At 41.4% G+C, this 16,253-nt stretch overlaps 1 protein-coding gene across 1 annotated transcript in view; it reads left to right on the forward strand.

The window, feature by feature from the left end:
- Positions 1 to 16,253, forward strand: part of DCX (doublecortin) — a 63,604-nt gene that overhangs the window by 8,847 nt on the left and 38,504 nt on the right. Inside the window, exon 2 of the mRNA XM_015821577.1 lies at positions 7,944 to 8,284. Within this exon, the coding sequence (XP_015677063.1) occupies positions 7,944 to 8,284 (341 nt within the window). The remainder of the gene's footprint in view (positions 1 to 7,943; positions 8,285 to 16,253) is intronic.

Consider the following 16,253-nt stretch of genomic DNA (forward strand, 5'->3'; position numbering starts at 1 on the left):
CTCCCAACCACCCTTGTTCCCCCTAAAAATTTATTAAAACACCCCTTTAAAAAGAACCTTAATTTGGCCGATTTCAATACTTTTCGATTTGTACCCGCAGCATGCCACCTCTCGGGGTTCCAAACCCCATCCTCAAGGTGGGCCCTAGTGATCTTAATGGGCCAGGCCTGCGCGAGGGGTGAGTCGCGCAGGGCCAGTATCTTAATGGGCCAGGGCCTGCGCGAGGGGTGAGTCGCGCAGGGCCAATATTATAATAATAATATTTCTGAGGACAGACTGATAGCACTTAGCAACAGCAGTAGCACTTAGACTTATATACCGCTTCATAGTGCTTTATAGCACTTTCGAAGTGGTTTATAGCACTTTCGAAGTGTGAGCATATTGCCCCCCACAATCTGGGTCCTCATTTTACCAACCTCAGAAGGATGGAAGGCCGAGTCAACCTTGAGCCAGTCAGGATTGAACCCCTGGCATATTGGCTCATAATACTTCAGATTTTATTGCATTTGAAAACAAATTTAAAAGGGTTGCTAATTGATGTAGCAATACCAGGAGATGGTAGAATCGACAATAATGAATTGGAGAAGATCACAAAGTATCAAGATCTGACAATTAAAATTGAAAGATTGTGGCATAAATCGGCAGTGGTGGTCCCAGTAGTTATTGGCACACTGGGTGCCATACAAAAATTCTTGGATGGCACTTAGAAAATCTGCACCTTGACCAAATTTCCATCGGTCAATTGCAAAAGGGGCCACATGACTTGGATCCTCACATGTACTATGCCATTACATCATAACATCCTAGATTCTTGAGAAGAATTTGATCCGTATGAAGGCCAAAACCAGTTAAAGAACTGGCAGCTGTGATTTCACATTATCGTGAAACAATAACAATAACAATCCCCCTGTGAGGCACTACCTTGATGTGGTTGTGGGGCTTGTGTACTCTGAGGAAGATGAGAGCTATGCCAGAGGTTCAACCTTACTGGACAGGTCTCATCAGAGGAGTCAAAGAGTGTCTCTCCCATAAAAATTATGGTGAGACGTAAATTTCAGAAAGCCATACTGGCTCAGATGTCGCCCGGGTTAACAAGGTCCACGCCAGATGTTGGAGCTCCTGGATATCTGATGAAAAATGGGTTACAGGACTCAGGACTGTTGGCTGAGCAACCAGGGCCAGCTGCAGAACTACTGGAAGAAAAGGTGTTTATCTGTCGCAAATACACAGTGATTGAAAACAAGCAATAGTAATAGGCACCTTGGGTACAATCCAAAAACAACTGGAGCATCACTTGAACACCATTGGCATTGACAAATTTGCCATTAGTCAATTGCAAAAGGCGGCCTTACTAGGAACTGCTTCCATCCTGGGATGAGATCTGTAATACCATCAAACATCCACATCTGCTTATCCCAGGTCCTTGGGAAGGACTCCACAGGTAGACAAAAATGCCAAATCCAGTCTGAACATTTGGCTGATTGTGCGATGATCAATAATAATAATAATAATAATAATAATAATAATAATAATAATAATAATAATAATAATAATAATAATAATAATAATAATAATAATAATAATGAAGCATTCCATATTTTTATGCTTTTAACCAAACAACATTTGCTTATCCCAGGTCACTCATAATGTTTATGCAGTACAAATCTGATTATCCATGAATAAACCACAATTTACTGGGATGGCCCAGTCAGCTAAGCAAACCCAAACAAATATGTTATGATGTAACATTAGGTATGGATTTAGAAGTAGGCTATAATTTCCTGGCAGTGAAACTGTCATCATTTCATAGCTGAAATACAGATGGCAGTGGTTAGCCATCTTGAGCTGAAGCCTTGATTAATACTTGGATGAGGAATCAGCAGGATATCACAGCTGAGTAGGCCAGAATGAAAGATACAAAGAAAAACAGTTCACATATTGTTGTGAATTAAACTATATAAGACATGTTCATGGGATCTTGAGGTATTAAGATAGAAAAAGGGGATTATTTCATTTCATCTATCTGCGAGGGCAATTCAGAAATAAACCTCCATTTGAGCATGTGCGAGAAAGAGGCGGGGATAGCGATGCCCGTCCTATGGCACTGCAGTAGGCAGTGAGGAGTGGAAGGAGAAAGTTGTGTTGCAGTTGACTCAAACACTAGATCAATTGAAAATGAACTCTTCCATAGAAAATCCCACCAAATGTGAAGTGCGTGCAATAATATGATTCCTGGGTGCAAAAAACTTTGGCAGCTGAGATTCATCGTGAACTGTGTAATGTTTACGGACCAAACGTGATGAGTGAAGGTGTCGTACATCAATGGTGTTGCATGTTTAAAGATGGACGAACTGACGTGCACAATGAGGCAAGAAGTGACCGCCCATCTGCGGTCAGCGATGAACTTGTGCAGGAAATTGACAAAAGGCTCCGTGAAGTCCATCAGTTCACGATTTCTGCACTTTCTTTACACCTTCCCCAAATTTCTCGGAGTGTTTTGTACGAGGTAGTGACAGGAAATTTGGGATATTGCAAGTTCTGTGCTCATTGGGTACCAAAACTCCTTTCTGAGAAGCACAAAACACACCGAATGGGTCCACGGTGCTGTTATAGGGTGTCTTCATTCCCAGGCAGAACATTTGGTCACATTTCAGACAGTTGGCTGTCCAGTGCCTTCTTAAAAACTTCCAGTGATGGAGCACCCACAACCTCTGAAGGCAAGTCATTCCACTGGTTAATTGTTGTCACTGTCAAAAAATTTCTCCTTAGTTCTAGGTTGCTTCTCTCCTTGATTAGTTTCCATCCATTGCTTCTTGACCTGCCTTCAGGTGCTTTGGAGAATAGCTTGACTCCCTCCTCTTTGTGGCAGCCTCTCAAATATTGGAATAGTGCTATCATGTCCCCCCTAGTCCTTCATTTCTCTAGACCAGGGCTTCCCAACCCCCGGTCCGTGGACCAGTACCGGGTTGCGGTATGCCAGCAACCGGTCTGCACAAACAAGCAAAGCCCCATCTGTGGGATGCAGGCAGCACACAAAACCATGCACCCTCTGGTCCGCGGAAAAACTTCTCCATGTTACCAGTTCCTGGTGCCCAAAAGGTTGGGGACTTCTGCTCTAGACTAGCCATATCCAATTCCTGCATCAGTTCTTTATATGTTTTTGTCTCCAGGCCCTTCATCATCTTAGTTGCTCTTCTCTGCACTTTTTCCAAAGTCTCAACATCTTTTTTGTAACGTGATGACCAAAACTGGATGCATTATTCCAAGTGTGGCTGTACTAAGGATTTATAAAGCGGTACTAATACTTCATGTGATTTTGATTCTATACCTCTGTTTAAACAGCCAAGAATTGCATTAGCTTTTTTGGCTGCACACTGCTGACTCATGTTTAAGTGATTGTCCACTAGAACTCCGAGGCCTCTTTCCCACAGTTACTGTTTTTGAGCCAGGTTTTGCCTACTCTCTACTTGTACCAAATTAATTAGTACTAATCAATTAATTATTTTAGCAATTAATTAGTTTGTGCTAATTTGTACCAAAGCTCCTGGACTAGATTTCCAGGATTACCTACTGTGATATTCCAAGAATTTCAGCATCTTGACTGCTCATAGGATAGAGTTACAGTTCTGGCTGTAAATTTCACTAGATTGGGTTGGGGAGAATGCAGATTCCTTTGTCTCTTCAAGGAAATATTTGCCATCCATTCTCAGCCACCTGTATGATTTCTGCTTCCCCTACATTGATAATTTGCATATTCCTTGTATGCTATGATGACAGATGTATTGATTTATTTATACTGCCCGAATCCATTTCCTAATTCAGAAAGCTCTCCAGGCAATTGACAAGCAAAAGTAATTTGAAATACACACAGCCTCATCTTTTCACGGCCCTGTTTTGAAATCAAAGCTAAAATAAGGAAATTAATCAGCATTTTCTTGTTGTCTTATTAAAAATGTACTACTTTTGCCAGCTCTTCAAGGAGGCATTGAGAGAGAAAAAGAGGGGAAGAGAAAATTGCCAGCCAATACATCTTCCTATTTTATGCTTGATTAAACAGAAGGGGCAAGGGGAAGAAGGAGATGAAATTAAATTGCATCTGTGTTTCCTATTCTTTGCTTGAGGTGGAATTAGTATTAATGCTGGAGCATCAAAAGAGAGATCATTATTGTCTCCCATTTCCTTGAAGGTGGTTAGACCTTTCCTTTCAGAAGATACTGGAATTCTTGTCATATGTAGAACAAAGGAAGCCCTTTTTTTAACCTGTTATAATCAAGCGAGGGCAATAAAGGAGAGTATTTCCATCTCAGGATTGAAATGAGGGGTCGTTGATGCTCTCTGAGCTTGGTTGTTTTCTTGCAGTCATTTTATTATTCAAACTAGGTAACAACTTAGGGACTAGCACTGATGATGTTACCTAGTTGGGTAATGAAACATCTGCAAGAAAACAACCAAGCTCAGAGAGCGCCAAGGACCCTACAATCCTCCTTCTCCTTCTCCTTCTCCTCCACAAACCCCATGCCTTTCTAGCACTGATGATGTTACCTAGTTGGGTAATGAAACATCTGCAAGAAAACAACCAAGCTCAGAGAGCACCAAGGAGGACCAACAAGCTCAGAGAGCACCATCAAGTGAGGACCAACAAGGATATTTTGGCATGGTGGCAGGAAGGGAGGGGGAGAAACTTAATTTTGGCCAACACTAAATTAGCATTAGGTTTTTTTTTCAAGTTTAACAGTCTACTGTTTAATTCTAATGTAAGGGACACTGTCTGTTCCCCTTTTCTGAAACAGACAGAAATAAAATTTGAGTTCTATCAAGACTCATCTTTAAACAAAAAGGAGAGCAAACTGATGTCCCAAGAAATGTGTGGTCTAAAAAGTGGAATGTGAGGAAGTCAAATGGCAAGTACGGTTTTGGAATTAGGAGGCAAGTTAGAGAAGAGAAGAGGCTCCAAAATTTCTCCAAGAATCCCAAATCATACTAAGTAGAAATCCTGGAAGTCATGCTTGAGCAGGAGGTTGGACTAGGAGACCTGCAAGGTCCCTTCCAATTCTATTATTCTATGTTCTGTGTTCTATTTAGGAAAATTCCTAAATTGTCCCTCTGTGGAAAGGGGAAAGGACAGGGGAAGGAAGATGTGCTTTTCTGAGAGAGAGATCCAACTTAGAATTAAGGAGAAATGTTCTGTCAATGAGAACAATTAATCAGTTAAACTGCTTGCCTTTGGAAAGTTGAGGTGCTCCATCACTGGAGGTTCTTTAGAAGAGATTGGACAGCCATTTGTCTGGAATGGTCTAGGGCAGGGGTAGGCAACCTTGGCTCTTTTATGACTCGTGGACTTCAACTCCCAGAATTCAACTCCTCAAGAATTCTGGGAGTTGAAGTCCACGAGTCATAAAGGAGCCAAGGTTGCCTACCCCTGGTCTACTTAAGCAGGAGTTCAGAGTAGAAGACCTCCAAGTTCTCTTCCAATTCTGTAATTCTCTAACTTTCCTTTGAGGGGTTGACATCTATTTTCTTAATGTCTTTTGAAATTTGAAAATGTGCAGTTTTGCAATTTCTGGAGGCCTCATAGCACTGCCTTGTCAAACAAAGGTAGTAAATATAAAGAAAGAAGACATGGCCAGCAACTTAACATGTTTTTTTCTAGAATTTGGTTCTCTACTTGCCCTGTATTCATTCCGCTTTGAGTGTAGCTACCCCCAGACCCTAACAAGCTGGACAAAGCTGAAGCCGAGTGGATGTTCAGCCACATCAATCATTCACAGCTCCTGATGTAGAGCAGGAACATGACACAGAAATTCACCCTCTCCAAATGCCCTTTGGAGAAGGACTTCTCTGGGCAACGGATTCAATTGCCCAACAAAATGTATCCCTGATTAAAATCTATCAGGCTCTTGCCACAACCTATCAGTTCTCCTTGACAATCTATTGAGTGTTCAGAGAGACACAACTGTTGGGTAAAGAGTCACGCAAACCCAGAAGCTCGGTCATTGCTCGGTCAAAAATGGGAGGAAATCCTGCATCCTTTCTCTGTAGCTTGGGAAAATGCCAAAATCGGAATGTTTACTGTATTCCACAGTCTTGTCAATTGTTGTTGAGGTCACTTAGAATGAAATTGCTAGCAAATTTTGAAGGCTATCTTGAGCTCCCGGAGAAAAAGCTATAAATATAATATTTGCAGAGGTCATTTCAGTCAGGGTCATGGAGAAGATAAATGACCAACAAACCTTTTAATTTATGTTAACAGAATAATGGAGTTGGAAGGGACTTGGAGGTCTTCTCCTCCTACCTCCTGCTCAGGCAGGAAATCTTATTTCATTTCAGACAAATGGTTGTCCAGTCTCCTTTTGAAAGCCTGCAGTGATGGGCACCCACAATTTCTGGATTGCATGATGATGGCTGCCATATTGACTTTTTAAAAAAAAAATCATTCCCCTGTGGACACTACTTGGAGACATTTAGGTAGTCAAGCCCAACGTGCAGAGGGAAGGGGGAATGGCCTCAAAGGAAGAAGGAGTAGCTGCTACCAAGGCAACAGTTAGATAAGATGGACTTGAGCCCAGACCAGGGATAGGCAACCTTGGCTCTTTTATGACTTGTGGACTTCAACTCCCAGAATTCCTGAGCCAGCCATGCTGAGGAGAAAAGGAGAGGTTTCCAAGCTGAGCCATGCTGGCTCATGAATTCTGGGAGTTGAATTCCAGAAGTCATGAAGGGGCCAAAGTTCCCCCATGCTGGCTGAGGAATTCTGAGAGTTGAAATCCGCAAGTGATGAAGGGGCCATAGTTCCCCCATGCTGGCTCAGGAATTCTGGGAGTTGAAGTCCATGAGTCATAAAAGAGCCAAGGTTGCTTACCCCTGGCCCAGACTAAGAAAATAACTTGAGAAAGTGTCTCAGACAAACCTCTCCATAGTTCACAAAAACATAAGTGAGATATGGGGAAGCACCTTCAGATTTGCAAGATTCTGTTTCTATGCTTGTTACCATAAAGTAGTCTTGACCTATATGGCATTGGTGTCTTAATCTAATCTACTTTGTTGGACTGACACAAAATCTACAATTGCACCACTGCGGTGAGCTATGAAGTGCTTCAATACCCCTCCACTGTCTCTCCCATTTTTCCTGCCTTTATGACACAAGGCACAAACAGCCCGTGAAAATTCTCCACTGGATTAGAGGGAACTGTTTGAACTATTTTTCCAGGGTCTTCATGGGAAGCATAAATCCTTCCACTATTTCTCTAGGAAGCAATAAGTGTACTGCTGCTACTGGAAAATTATACTTCTTCTCATGATTTCTCTTGGGAATTAATGGAAGTACAGAAAAAACAGAGAAACTGCAGACCACTGGAGGGAGTGTCGCATCATGAAAGACAGGACAGTTAGCATATGTTTCTTTCATCTTGGAATGAATGAATGAATGAATGAATGAATGAAATGAAATGAAATGAAATGAAATGAAATGAATGAATGAATGAATGAATGAACGAATGAACCAACCAACCAACCAACCAATCAACTGTAAAAATCTGAGAGATGGGGGACAAACTAACTTTCTCTGAACATTGAGATATTGGCTTTATTTTTGTGTTGTGTTGTACGTATGTTTTGATATATTGTTAGATGCCCAGAGTTCTGTGTTGAGCTGGGTGGTCATATAAATCAAGTAAATAAACAAGTAAACATATAAATGCATTTTCATTAAGTGTATTCAAACAGGGGATGCTAACTCTTGGTGACCAGATAGATCCAGATGGAGAAGATGATAGAGATGGATGGATAGACAAACAGATAGACAAGATTGTCCTTCAGACATCACTTGTGTTCCACATTTGACTTCTCTCTTTAGAGATGTCCAAACCTCTGTAGCTATCCTTCCTGCTGAAAAGAGCTTGCTTCTGCTCTTGGTAAATATCCCTATATTTTCTGTTTCTTCGCAGGAGAAAGCTATGTGTGCTCATCAGACAACTTCTTTAAGAAAGTGGAGTATACCAAGAACGTCAACCCAAACTGGTCAGTCAATGTGAAAACCTCTGCCAACATGAAAGCTCCTCAGTCCCTGGCCAGTAGCAACAGTGCCCAGGCGAAGGAGAACAAGGATTTTGTGCGTCCCAAGTTGGTGACCATCATCCGGAGCGGAGTGAAGCCGAGGAAGGCGGTGCGTGTGCTCCTGAATAAGAAAACAGCCCATTCTTTTGAGCAGGTGCTCACCGACATTACAGAAGCCATAAAGCTGGAGACAGGAGTGGTTAAAAAGCTGTACACACTGGATGGGAAGCAGGTAAGATACCTTTAAACCTTCCGCTCAGATCTGTACAGCAGTGCGACGAACAAGGACATAGCCACCTTTTCGTAAACTGGTTCCAGTTATGGCCAAGCCATATCTTTATGGGGAAGAAAAATGTTTCAACATGCTGGCTGTGGATTTTAGAATCCTCCTAATCTTACTTCGGAGTCTAGAATCCAGAAATGGATTCACATGTCCCTTAAAGAAGATTCTTTTTCTTCTTTTGTGTCTCTTAAACTTGATTTCTTATTCTGACTGATTGAGGTCTCCTATTGGTCTGCTGATTTGGGTCATCTGAAATTCCTATAATTCAGATTGGCTTCTCTTGAGTGGTGTATATGTGATTACACTTAGACGAACGTGATCTGTTGTGGTTATGTGAACCTGGACATCAAGTAAACCAGTAAATCATGGCTTATGGTTTAACATGATCTGTGTGGAATTATCTTCTGTGGCTTACTCTAAAACCATGAAATCACCCAGAACTTCCTCCTGCATTAAAATTGCAGTGGGAAATAAGTAACATTTGCGCATTGATTCAAAATATTTATTTAAATGTAAAGAAGGGAGAGAAATACAACTCCATATATCATTTCAATATTTTTAGGTACTGCAAAAGCTTAAAACTATCTTAAGAAAAAAAACCCAGCACTGAAACAATATTATGTATGAGTAAAAAGATAGAGAGGGAGCTTGTAAGAGCTTGTAAATATGTAATTATAACTTAAATAATTCAAGAATGTTGAGCTAAATTGCTTGAAAATCCTTTTTTCTGTCTCTCTACTGAAACCCTGCCCGTTCACCCGAGGAACACATGTCAATGATCCCTTCAACCTTAAATAATTCAAATAATTCCTTCTTCAAAGCCACGTACTCCCAAATTTGAAACTGTGATCCTTTCCACCCATTCTTCTCTCCTGCCCTTTTACAATCAGTAGATCTTTTACCCTTATTTTTGCCATGTTTCTTTTGGGACACAAATAGCCCTGATGATTAAGAACCTCCAACGATGCTCAAAATTAACCAGCTAAAGTGGCCACCATCTGCTCTCTGACTCATCATGCCAGTGGCAGCAGGAACTAAATTGTCACGGCGTGTTTGCATCACGAAGAGAAGGGCAGCCAACGTTTGGAGAATTAACAGGTGCAAAATGGCTGGGGTTTTAATCACGAGGAATATTCCTCAAAAGGTGGCTCTATGCAAGTGGGTTGTTCTTGTTTTTAGTGGGTGATCTCTCATTGATTAAAGACACTGAGATGGTCAGCTGGAAATCTGACAGCCCGGGTTTGAGACCCGAGCACTACGCGATGGGGTGAGCTCCCGTTCCTCACTCCAGCTCCTGCCCATTTAGCAGTTAGAAAGCAAGCAAATGCAGGTAGATAAATAGGTACCACTTTGGTGGGAAGATAACAGTGTTCCGTGTGCCTCAACGTATAGTTATGCTGACCACATGACCGCAGAAGTGTCTTCAGACAACGCTGGTTCTCTTGGCTAAGAAACCGAGATGAGCACACACACACCCCAGAGGAGGGAATGACTGGACAGGGGCAACCTTTATCTTTGGATGGAAGCCATGAATGTACTATATTGGTCCATGTCTCTCAATGCTTTTGAGCACCCAATATTTGGGAAATGTCTTTAGGAAAAATATGATGGATAGCAATAGATAATTACAATTATACTATTATTGAGCCCCTCGATTTAAACCCAAGAAAGGTGATTGATTCCGAACAGGCAGGTTTTTTACAATAAGAATGGAATTAAAGCAGTGCTTTTTTCCCTAAAAAATAAATAAATAAAGGTGCCGGAACTCACACAAGTCATACAACCCGCCTTGCCTACCCTACAAGGTTCCATCCAAAAAAGGTGCCGGAACCCCGTTCTGGGTGTTCTATGAGAAAAAAAACCCTGAACTAAAGTATAGAATCTCAAAAATGATGGAAGTCATTATCGATGAAGTGACTATTCAAAGTGACTTCCTTCCCAGAGCCGTTGATCTTCTTTCCAGCTGAGTCTTGGTTTAGTGGGGAAAATGCTAATTACTTATTTGATGCCAGAAGAATTTTCGTTTTCATTCTGCAATATTATGGACACATCCATCTACATTCCCAGAGTCAGAGAATTCTCTCATATTTACTCTAATGCCGAGCTAAGGAAGATCCAGATCGGCCAGTTTTGTTGCACTGCAGTTCCCATTATCTGTTCCCATTTTTCTGCTGACTGATGATAGATCATTCAATGTTATTTGAAAAATGATGTGGTTCCTTCCTTTGGAATTGGAATTCTTTATTTTTCAACAACGGACTAACATGAGCCACAGAATTATGTATTTGTTTGCTTTTAAGATTTACAACCTAACGTTTGGTTGACCAAAATTCAAGGTCCATGCATTCGCATCAATATGGTCATGCTGCCCAAGATTCCTTGTCTTTGAACAAATGGATGGACCAAAGCATTCTTCCCTTTAGCTCAGTGATGGAGGATTTATTGTCATTTAGAGTGGTGTTGGAAGGAAGGAAGGAAGGAAGGAAGGAGGAGGGAAGGAAGGAAGGAAGGAAGGAAGGAAGGAAGGGAGGGAGGGAGGGAGGGAGGGAGGGAGGGAGGAGGGGGTCGGGAAGAGAAGAGTAGGAAGGGAAGGGGCATGTGAATGGAACAGCAGCGGAAGACTGCTGAATAAACCCCAACGAAAGACAAACAGAAACATAGGTCATTCCCTGGTTTACTTAAGGGATTAACTTTAAATATCTTTGGATCAATGGTCAATGTGAAGGTTTTAATGCATCTGTGGGATAAGTGCCCAAAACAGAGATGTAGGGAAAACAAAAGTGCCAAATAAAAATCAAGAATCCCCAGGGAGAGCATTAAATACTGATTGTGGTTATGAGGAAAGCTGGGGGGGGGGTGAGGAAGAGAGACCTTCAGAAGATGCGAAATCCTAAGTTAAAACAGGACCTCACTTCCATATGAATTAACTCTGTGTCAAAATGGTGTTTACTACGCTATTTTATGTCAGTGGATATAAAAGGTTTCCTAACCAGGGGCAGGGAGAGGAAAAGAATAGATGCCTGGCGTATTTCACATGTGCTTCATTGAGAATCAACCTGTTGCTTGAAATGTCAAACATACACGCAGAAGTGTTTGCACATCAGAGCACTTATTTATAGTACATGGCAGCTCCTAAAATACACTGGCAAGGAGCAAAAATTAAGGAGTCACAAGGGCTCCTTTAAATATCTGTGCACAGGTCACAAAGAGTTGTGTGTGAGTGTTTTAAGCCAACAATGTTGAAAAGGGCCAACACAACAAAGGCATTTTGGTTGACGTACTTTGACCATAGAGATTGCTGTGTGTGACAGGTATGTTTGAGCTATATCAAATATTTATCAGGAAAATAAAGATGGACAGTTTATTAATATCACAAAGGTTGGGCATTTTATGTTTTCCCAGGTTGAGTTGGGTACAGAAGGACCCATAAGCAGCCCGTTTCCTTCTCCATGTTGAGGCAGAGATTTGAATAAAAGGCCAGTCTCCATGGATACAAATGATTGTCATGTGAGCCAACACGAATGCTTCCATGTGAGCTAGAATCCTGATACATATATTTTTTTTAAAAATTCTATTTTATACTTGTCCTTTCTTTCTTTTTGTCTATCTTTCTATGAGAGGGGGAAGAATTGGTTTCCAGGCTAGAGAGATTTAAAAAAAACAACAACTATTATATAAAGAGCCAGCTGCAAGCTCCTCAATTTTCAGTGAAGAGACGTGCTTTATTGCCAGTTAATAGAAAAAATAGATAGAAAGAAAATCAAGAAGTCCCCACCTCAAGTAGTAGAATATGTACTGATTCTTAATTTAAAATAGTTTAGTTGCTGGAATTTTGTAGTTGCGTTTGATTGAATTTTGCAAATTTTACCTCAATATTGCCTGGTCCCATGATCACTTAAGAGTATTTATCATAGATAGAAAAATAATGGTAGTGGAACTTCAATTGCATTGCATCACTCTTGTGTCAGAAGCACTGAGGTGCTTTCGGATGGAAAGGATTTGTCAGAAATCCAATTATATTTCATTTCTAGTTATCTACTATGGAAAAAAAACCCATTTCTGCTCTCTCTGGATTCTGTCATACTACGAAGGGGAAGGGGGATGAGGGGGGGGGGCTATGGCTGGCACTTCCTTCAGTAAACTACAAAAGGACTGGATGTTGATTACCATCGAGAGGACTGACCATAACAATATGGCCATTGCTTTTCATCTACTCAGCTCTCTGAAGTCTCCCTTTTGCCGGCAGTGAGGGAAAAGGGGGGGAACAAGGAAACGCCTGGAATCTGGGAAAAGAAGATGAGTGATCATCGCCGGAAGAACTATGGGGTGGGGGCTGCTTGGGAACACTTAAAACATTGAAGGATGGGAGAGAACTCCTCAGATCCTGTCTAGAACGCCTGCAACCATCTTCTCTTAATAAAGATGCCTATTGGAAGAGATATTCCAAGAGTTCTGTCTTCTTAAGATGTAAAGTGGGGTGGGTCCTTACAGGATTAGCCAGTGACATCAGGGTTGCCTGGGGGACATCCGTTTGGGAGCTCCAACCCAGCATCCTAACTATGTGAGTCACTGTGCTCCACTTCAACAATAAGTCAATATTTGCTTACCTAAGCAGATAAACCGAAAGAGCAAAAAAGCAGCAGGAGCAGGAGCGATTTCCGACTTCCTGCTGGCTTCCCCAATGATTTTGCTTGTGAGAAGCTAGCCAGAGAGCATCGGAAAGCATAATCACATGGTCACAGGAATGCTGCAACAGCCACAACTTTGCAAATAAAACTGGTCTGAAGGTCCTTGAAATTTCAATTCCACAGGAGTAATAGATCCTGGATTTTTTTTCATGCATTTTCCCCCCCCCAGTTAGCTTATTTTAGGCACCTTAATTCAAAAATGGTTGCAATGTAATGCACCTGCCCAAAGTCTATTTTCTTTAAGCAGGAATGTAAAATAAATTCTGCACGTGGACAAGGCAGTACTGGAAATGGGACACTAATCCTTGCTTCAGTTTGAATCAGCTCAAGAAATAAGCAAAGCTACATCGCCAGAAATTGCTAATAGCAAAATTCCAAACTGTTCTTATTTTAGAAGTTGCCCCTTCTTTGACTCAAACTTTATATCTCCCTGAAGCACAACCATAGGCTTTAGCTTCTCTGTGCTCCAGATTCTGCTTCTCAGTCCCCCAAAAGCAAAATAAAGATAATCTTCACATTTACTCATTCAAAAGCTAAGATTAAAAAAAAAGAGAGCAAAGAGCATAATTTAATCACTGTTTCCCCCTAAGCTGTCAGAGATCGTGCAGTAACAAAAATCTCCTTGCTCCGATTCGAAACCAACGAGAAAGAAAAAAATAATAACGCTTAGATCTTACTCTGTCCTTGTCATTACGTCTTATTCTATAAATTTGTTTGGTTTTATATATATATTTTAAAAATCTGAATGGTTCCTAGCAGGGCAAAGTGCAAAGCTGTTAATCCACTTTTCCCTTTTGGGATCTGTTCAGGTGGCTGGAGCTGATAAGCCAGGAGCAAAGCTGAAATGATAGAAAATATTTGTAACGCGGGTGGTAGATGTCGGCAGTGGTCTGTTCTCCGACCTTGCTGTTTAGCTTCCAAATGTTTTGTCACCAGGCTAGGTAACATCATCAGTAAGACTTCAGTTAAAAAGAGTCTTGTTTCAGTTCTCCTCCACTTGGGTATGTCCAGTTTAATGAAGAGAAGGACGAGGGGGGACATGATAGCAGTGTTCCAATATCTCAGGGGCTGCCCCAAAGAAGAGGGAGTAAAGCTATTCTCCAAAGCACCTGAAGGCAGGACGAGAAGCAACGGATGGAAACTGATCAAGGAGAGAAGCAACCTAGAACCAAGGAGAAATATAAGGAACGGTTGCAGGAATTGGGTATGTCTACTGAAGAGAAGGACGAGGGGGGACATGACAGCAGTCTTCCAATATCTCAGGGGCTGCCACAAAGAAGAGAGAGTCAAGCTATTCTCCAAAGCGCCTGAAGGCAGGACAAGAAGCAACGGGTGGAAACTAATCAAGGAGAGAAGCAACCTAGAACTAAGGAGAAACTTCCTGACAGTTGGAACAATTAATCAGTAGAACAACCTGCCTCCAGAAGCGGTGAATGCTCCAACACTGGAAGTTTTTAAGAAGAGACTGGACAGCCATTTGTCGGAAATGGTGTAGGGTTTCCTGCCTGAGCAGGGGGTTGGACTAGATGACCTCCAAGGTCCCTTCCAACATCATCATCATCATCATCATCATCATCATCATCATCATCATCATCATCATCATCATCATCATCATCATCATCATCATCATCATCATCATCATCATCATTATTATTATTATTATTATTATTATACATGTATGGAAGTGTGTGAACAATACAAAATATGAAATAAAATATTACAGTAAAACTATGATAAAATTGCCATAATATGGTGCCATAGAGTTGCAATAGAATAGATGTTATAGTTAATATTTTCTAGCTAACATGTTATAGTTAACTATAATATCCTCCTTGGCAGTATCTCATCAGTCTATTTTCCAAGGTCTTTTCCCATACCATGACACCTGTGTTCCTGCTCAGCTTTTCTGATATTAATATACTCTTTAATTTTTCTCCTTTGTTTTCCATTGTGCTTCAGGGCTTTGCATTTGATCCTTTGTAATCATCAGAGCCTGCCTTCCCCTCTCTGATTTATTTTCCTATTTTGCAAGTAATAAAGAGAACAAGGAAAAGAAATGAAAGAAACCTTCATCTATTTTGTTAAATGGCAAGGATCTGGACACCTTTGAATTACTCATCTTAAATATTAGTAAAGCATTATTGTTTGCATACTAATTGTTGGGAAACTGCTAGCCAGGCTGGAAAGAGGGGTCAAGTGGGCAATTAGCTTTGAGTCCTTGCGCAGCCACAAGAGGCATAAGCCTGACCCAGCCAGCCAGCCCCAAGACCAATGAGACCTTATCTGGTTGTTCCCAGGGGAAGGCCAGCAGTCTGGGGAGATTCTTGTAATATAGGTAGAAGTCAATAAAGTTGCTGAATTAAGCTATTCATAAATAGCTCAGGTTTTCCCCCCCTTGACATTAATAGCAGTAAATTCAGACGCAGGGATGAGTAAAATATATTTGGCTCCAAATACTTCATTGGGTTACCAGATCTGGACTGCAAAAAACCCAAGTCAGTAGATCAGTGGTGGCGAACCTATGGCACGGGTGCCAGAGGCGGCACTCAGAGCCCTCTCTGTGGGCACGCGCGCCGTCGCTCCAGTCCTAAGCCTTCAGCTGGGTTTTATAAAATCTTTTCGCTTTAGGCCTCCACTGCCCTGTGCAAAAAAAAAAAAAAAGGTTCAATCAATCAGACAGTTTCAACTTCTCGCGGGGAAAAAAAAGATCTTGCAAAGTTGGAATTGATTGATTGAACTTTTTAGTCCCACCCAGTCTGCTGTTACCACCGCAACCACGCCCACCCAGTGAGCCATGCCCTTCCAATTGGCCACACCCAGCCAATGGGCCACACCCACCCGGCACCCAACGATGCATAAGTGGGTTTTGGGTTGCAGTTTGGGCACTCGGTCTCTAAAAGGTTCGCCATCACTGCAGTAGATGATAGCAAAGAGGTATGGAATGTTTTCTTGAGTGCCTCCTAGTGAACTTCCAGATGTTTTCAGTCTAGATCCAATTGTCTGTTGCTGCACTGAGTGAGCTACATATTTATTTATTTATTTATTTATTTATTTATTTTAATTTATATGCCGCCCTTCTCCCTGCGGGACTCAGGGCGGCGCACAACATATTTAAAACCAAAGCATATATACAATCCCCCCCTATAAAACCGAATTAAACCAAATTTTAAAGTTGTGTCTTCCAAATTCCTAAAAATGAGCCCAGTATAAAATCCTCCCTAGGTCAGGTC

This window comes from Protobothrops mucrosquamatus, unplaced genomic scaffold (genome assembly GCF_001527695.2).
Source record: "Protobothrops mucrosquamatus isolate PMUCROS unplaced genomic scaffold, P.Mucros_1.0 scaffold1355, whole genome shotgun sequence".
In the NCBI taxonomy this organism is placed as follows: domain Eukaryota; kingdom Metazoa; phylum Chordata; class Lepidosauria; order Squamata; family Viperidae; genus Protobothrops; species Protobothrops mucrosquamatus.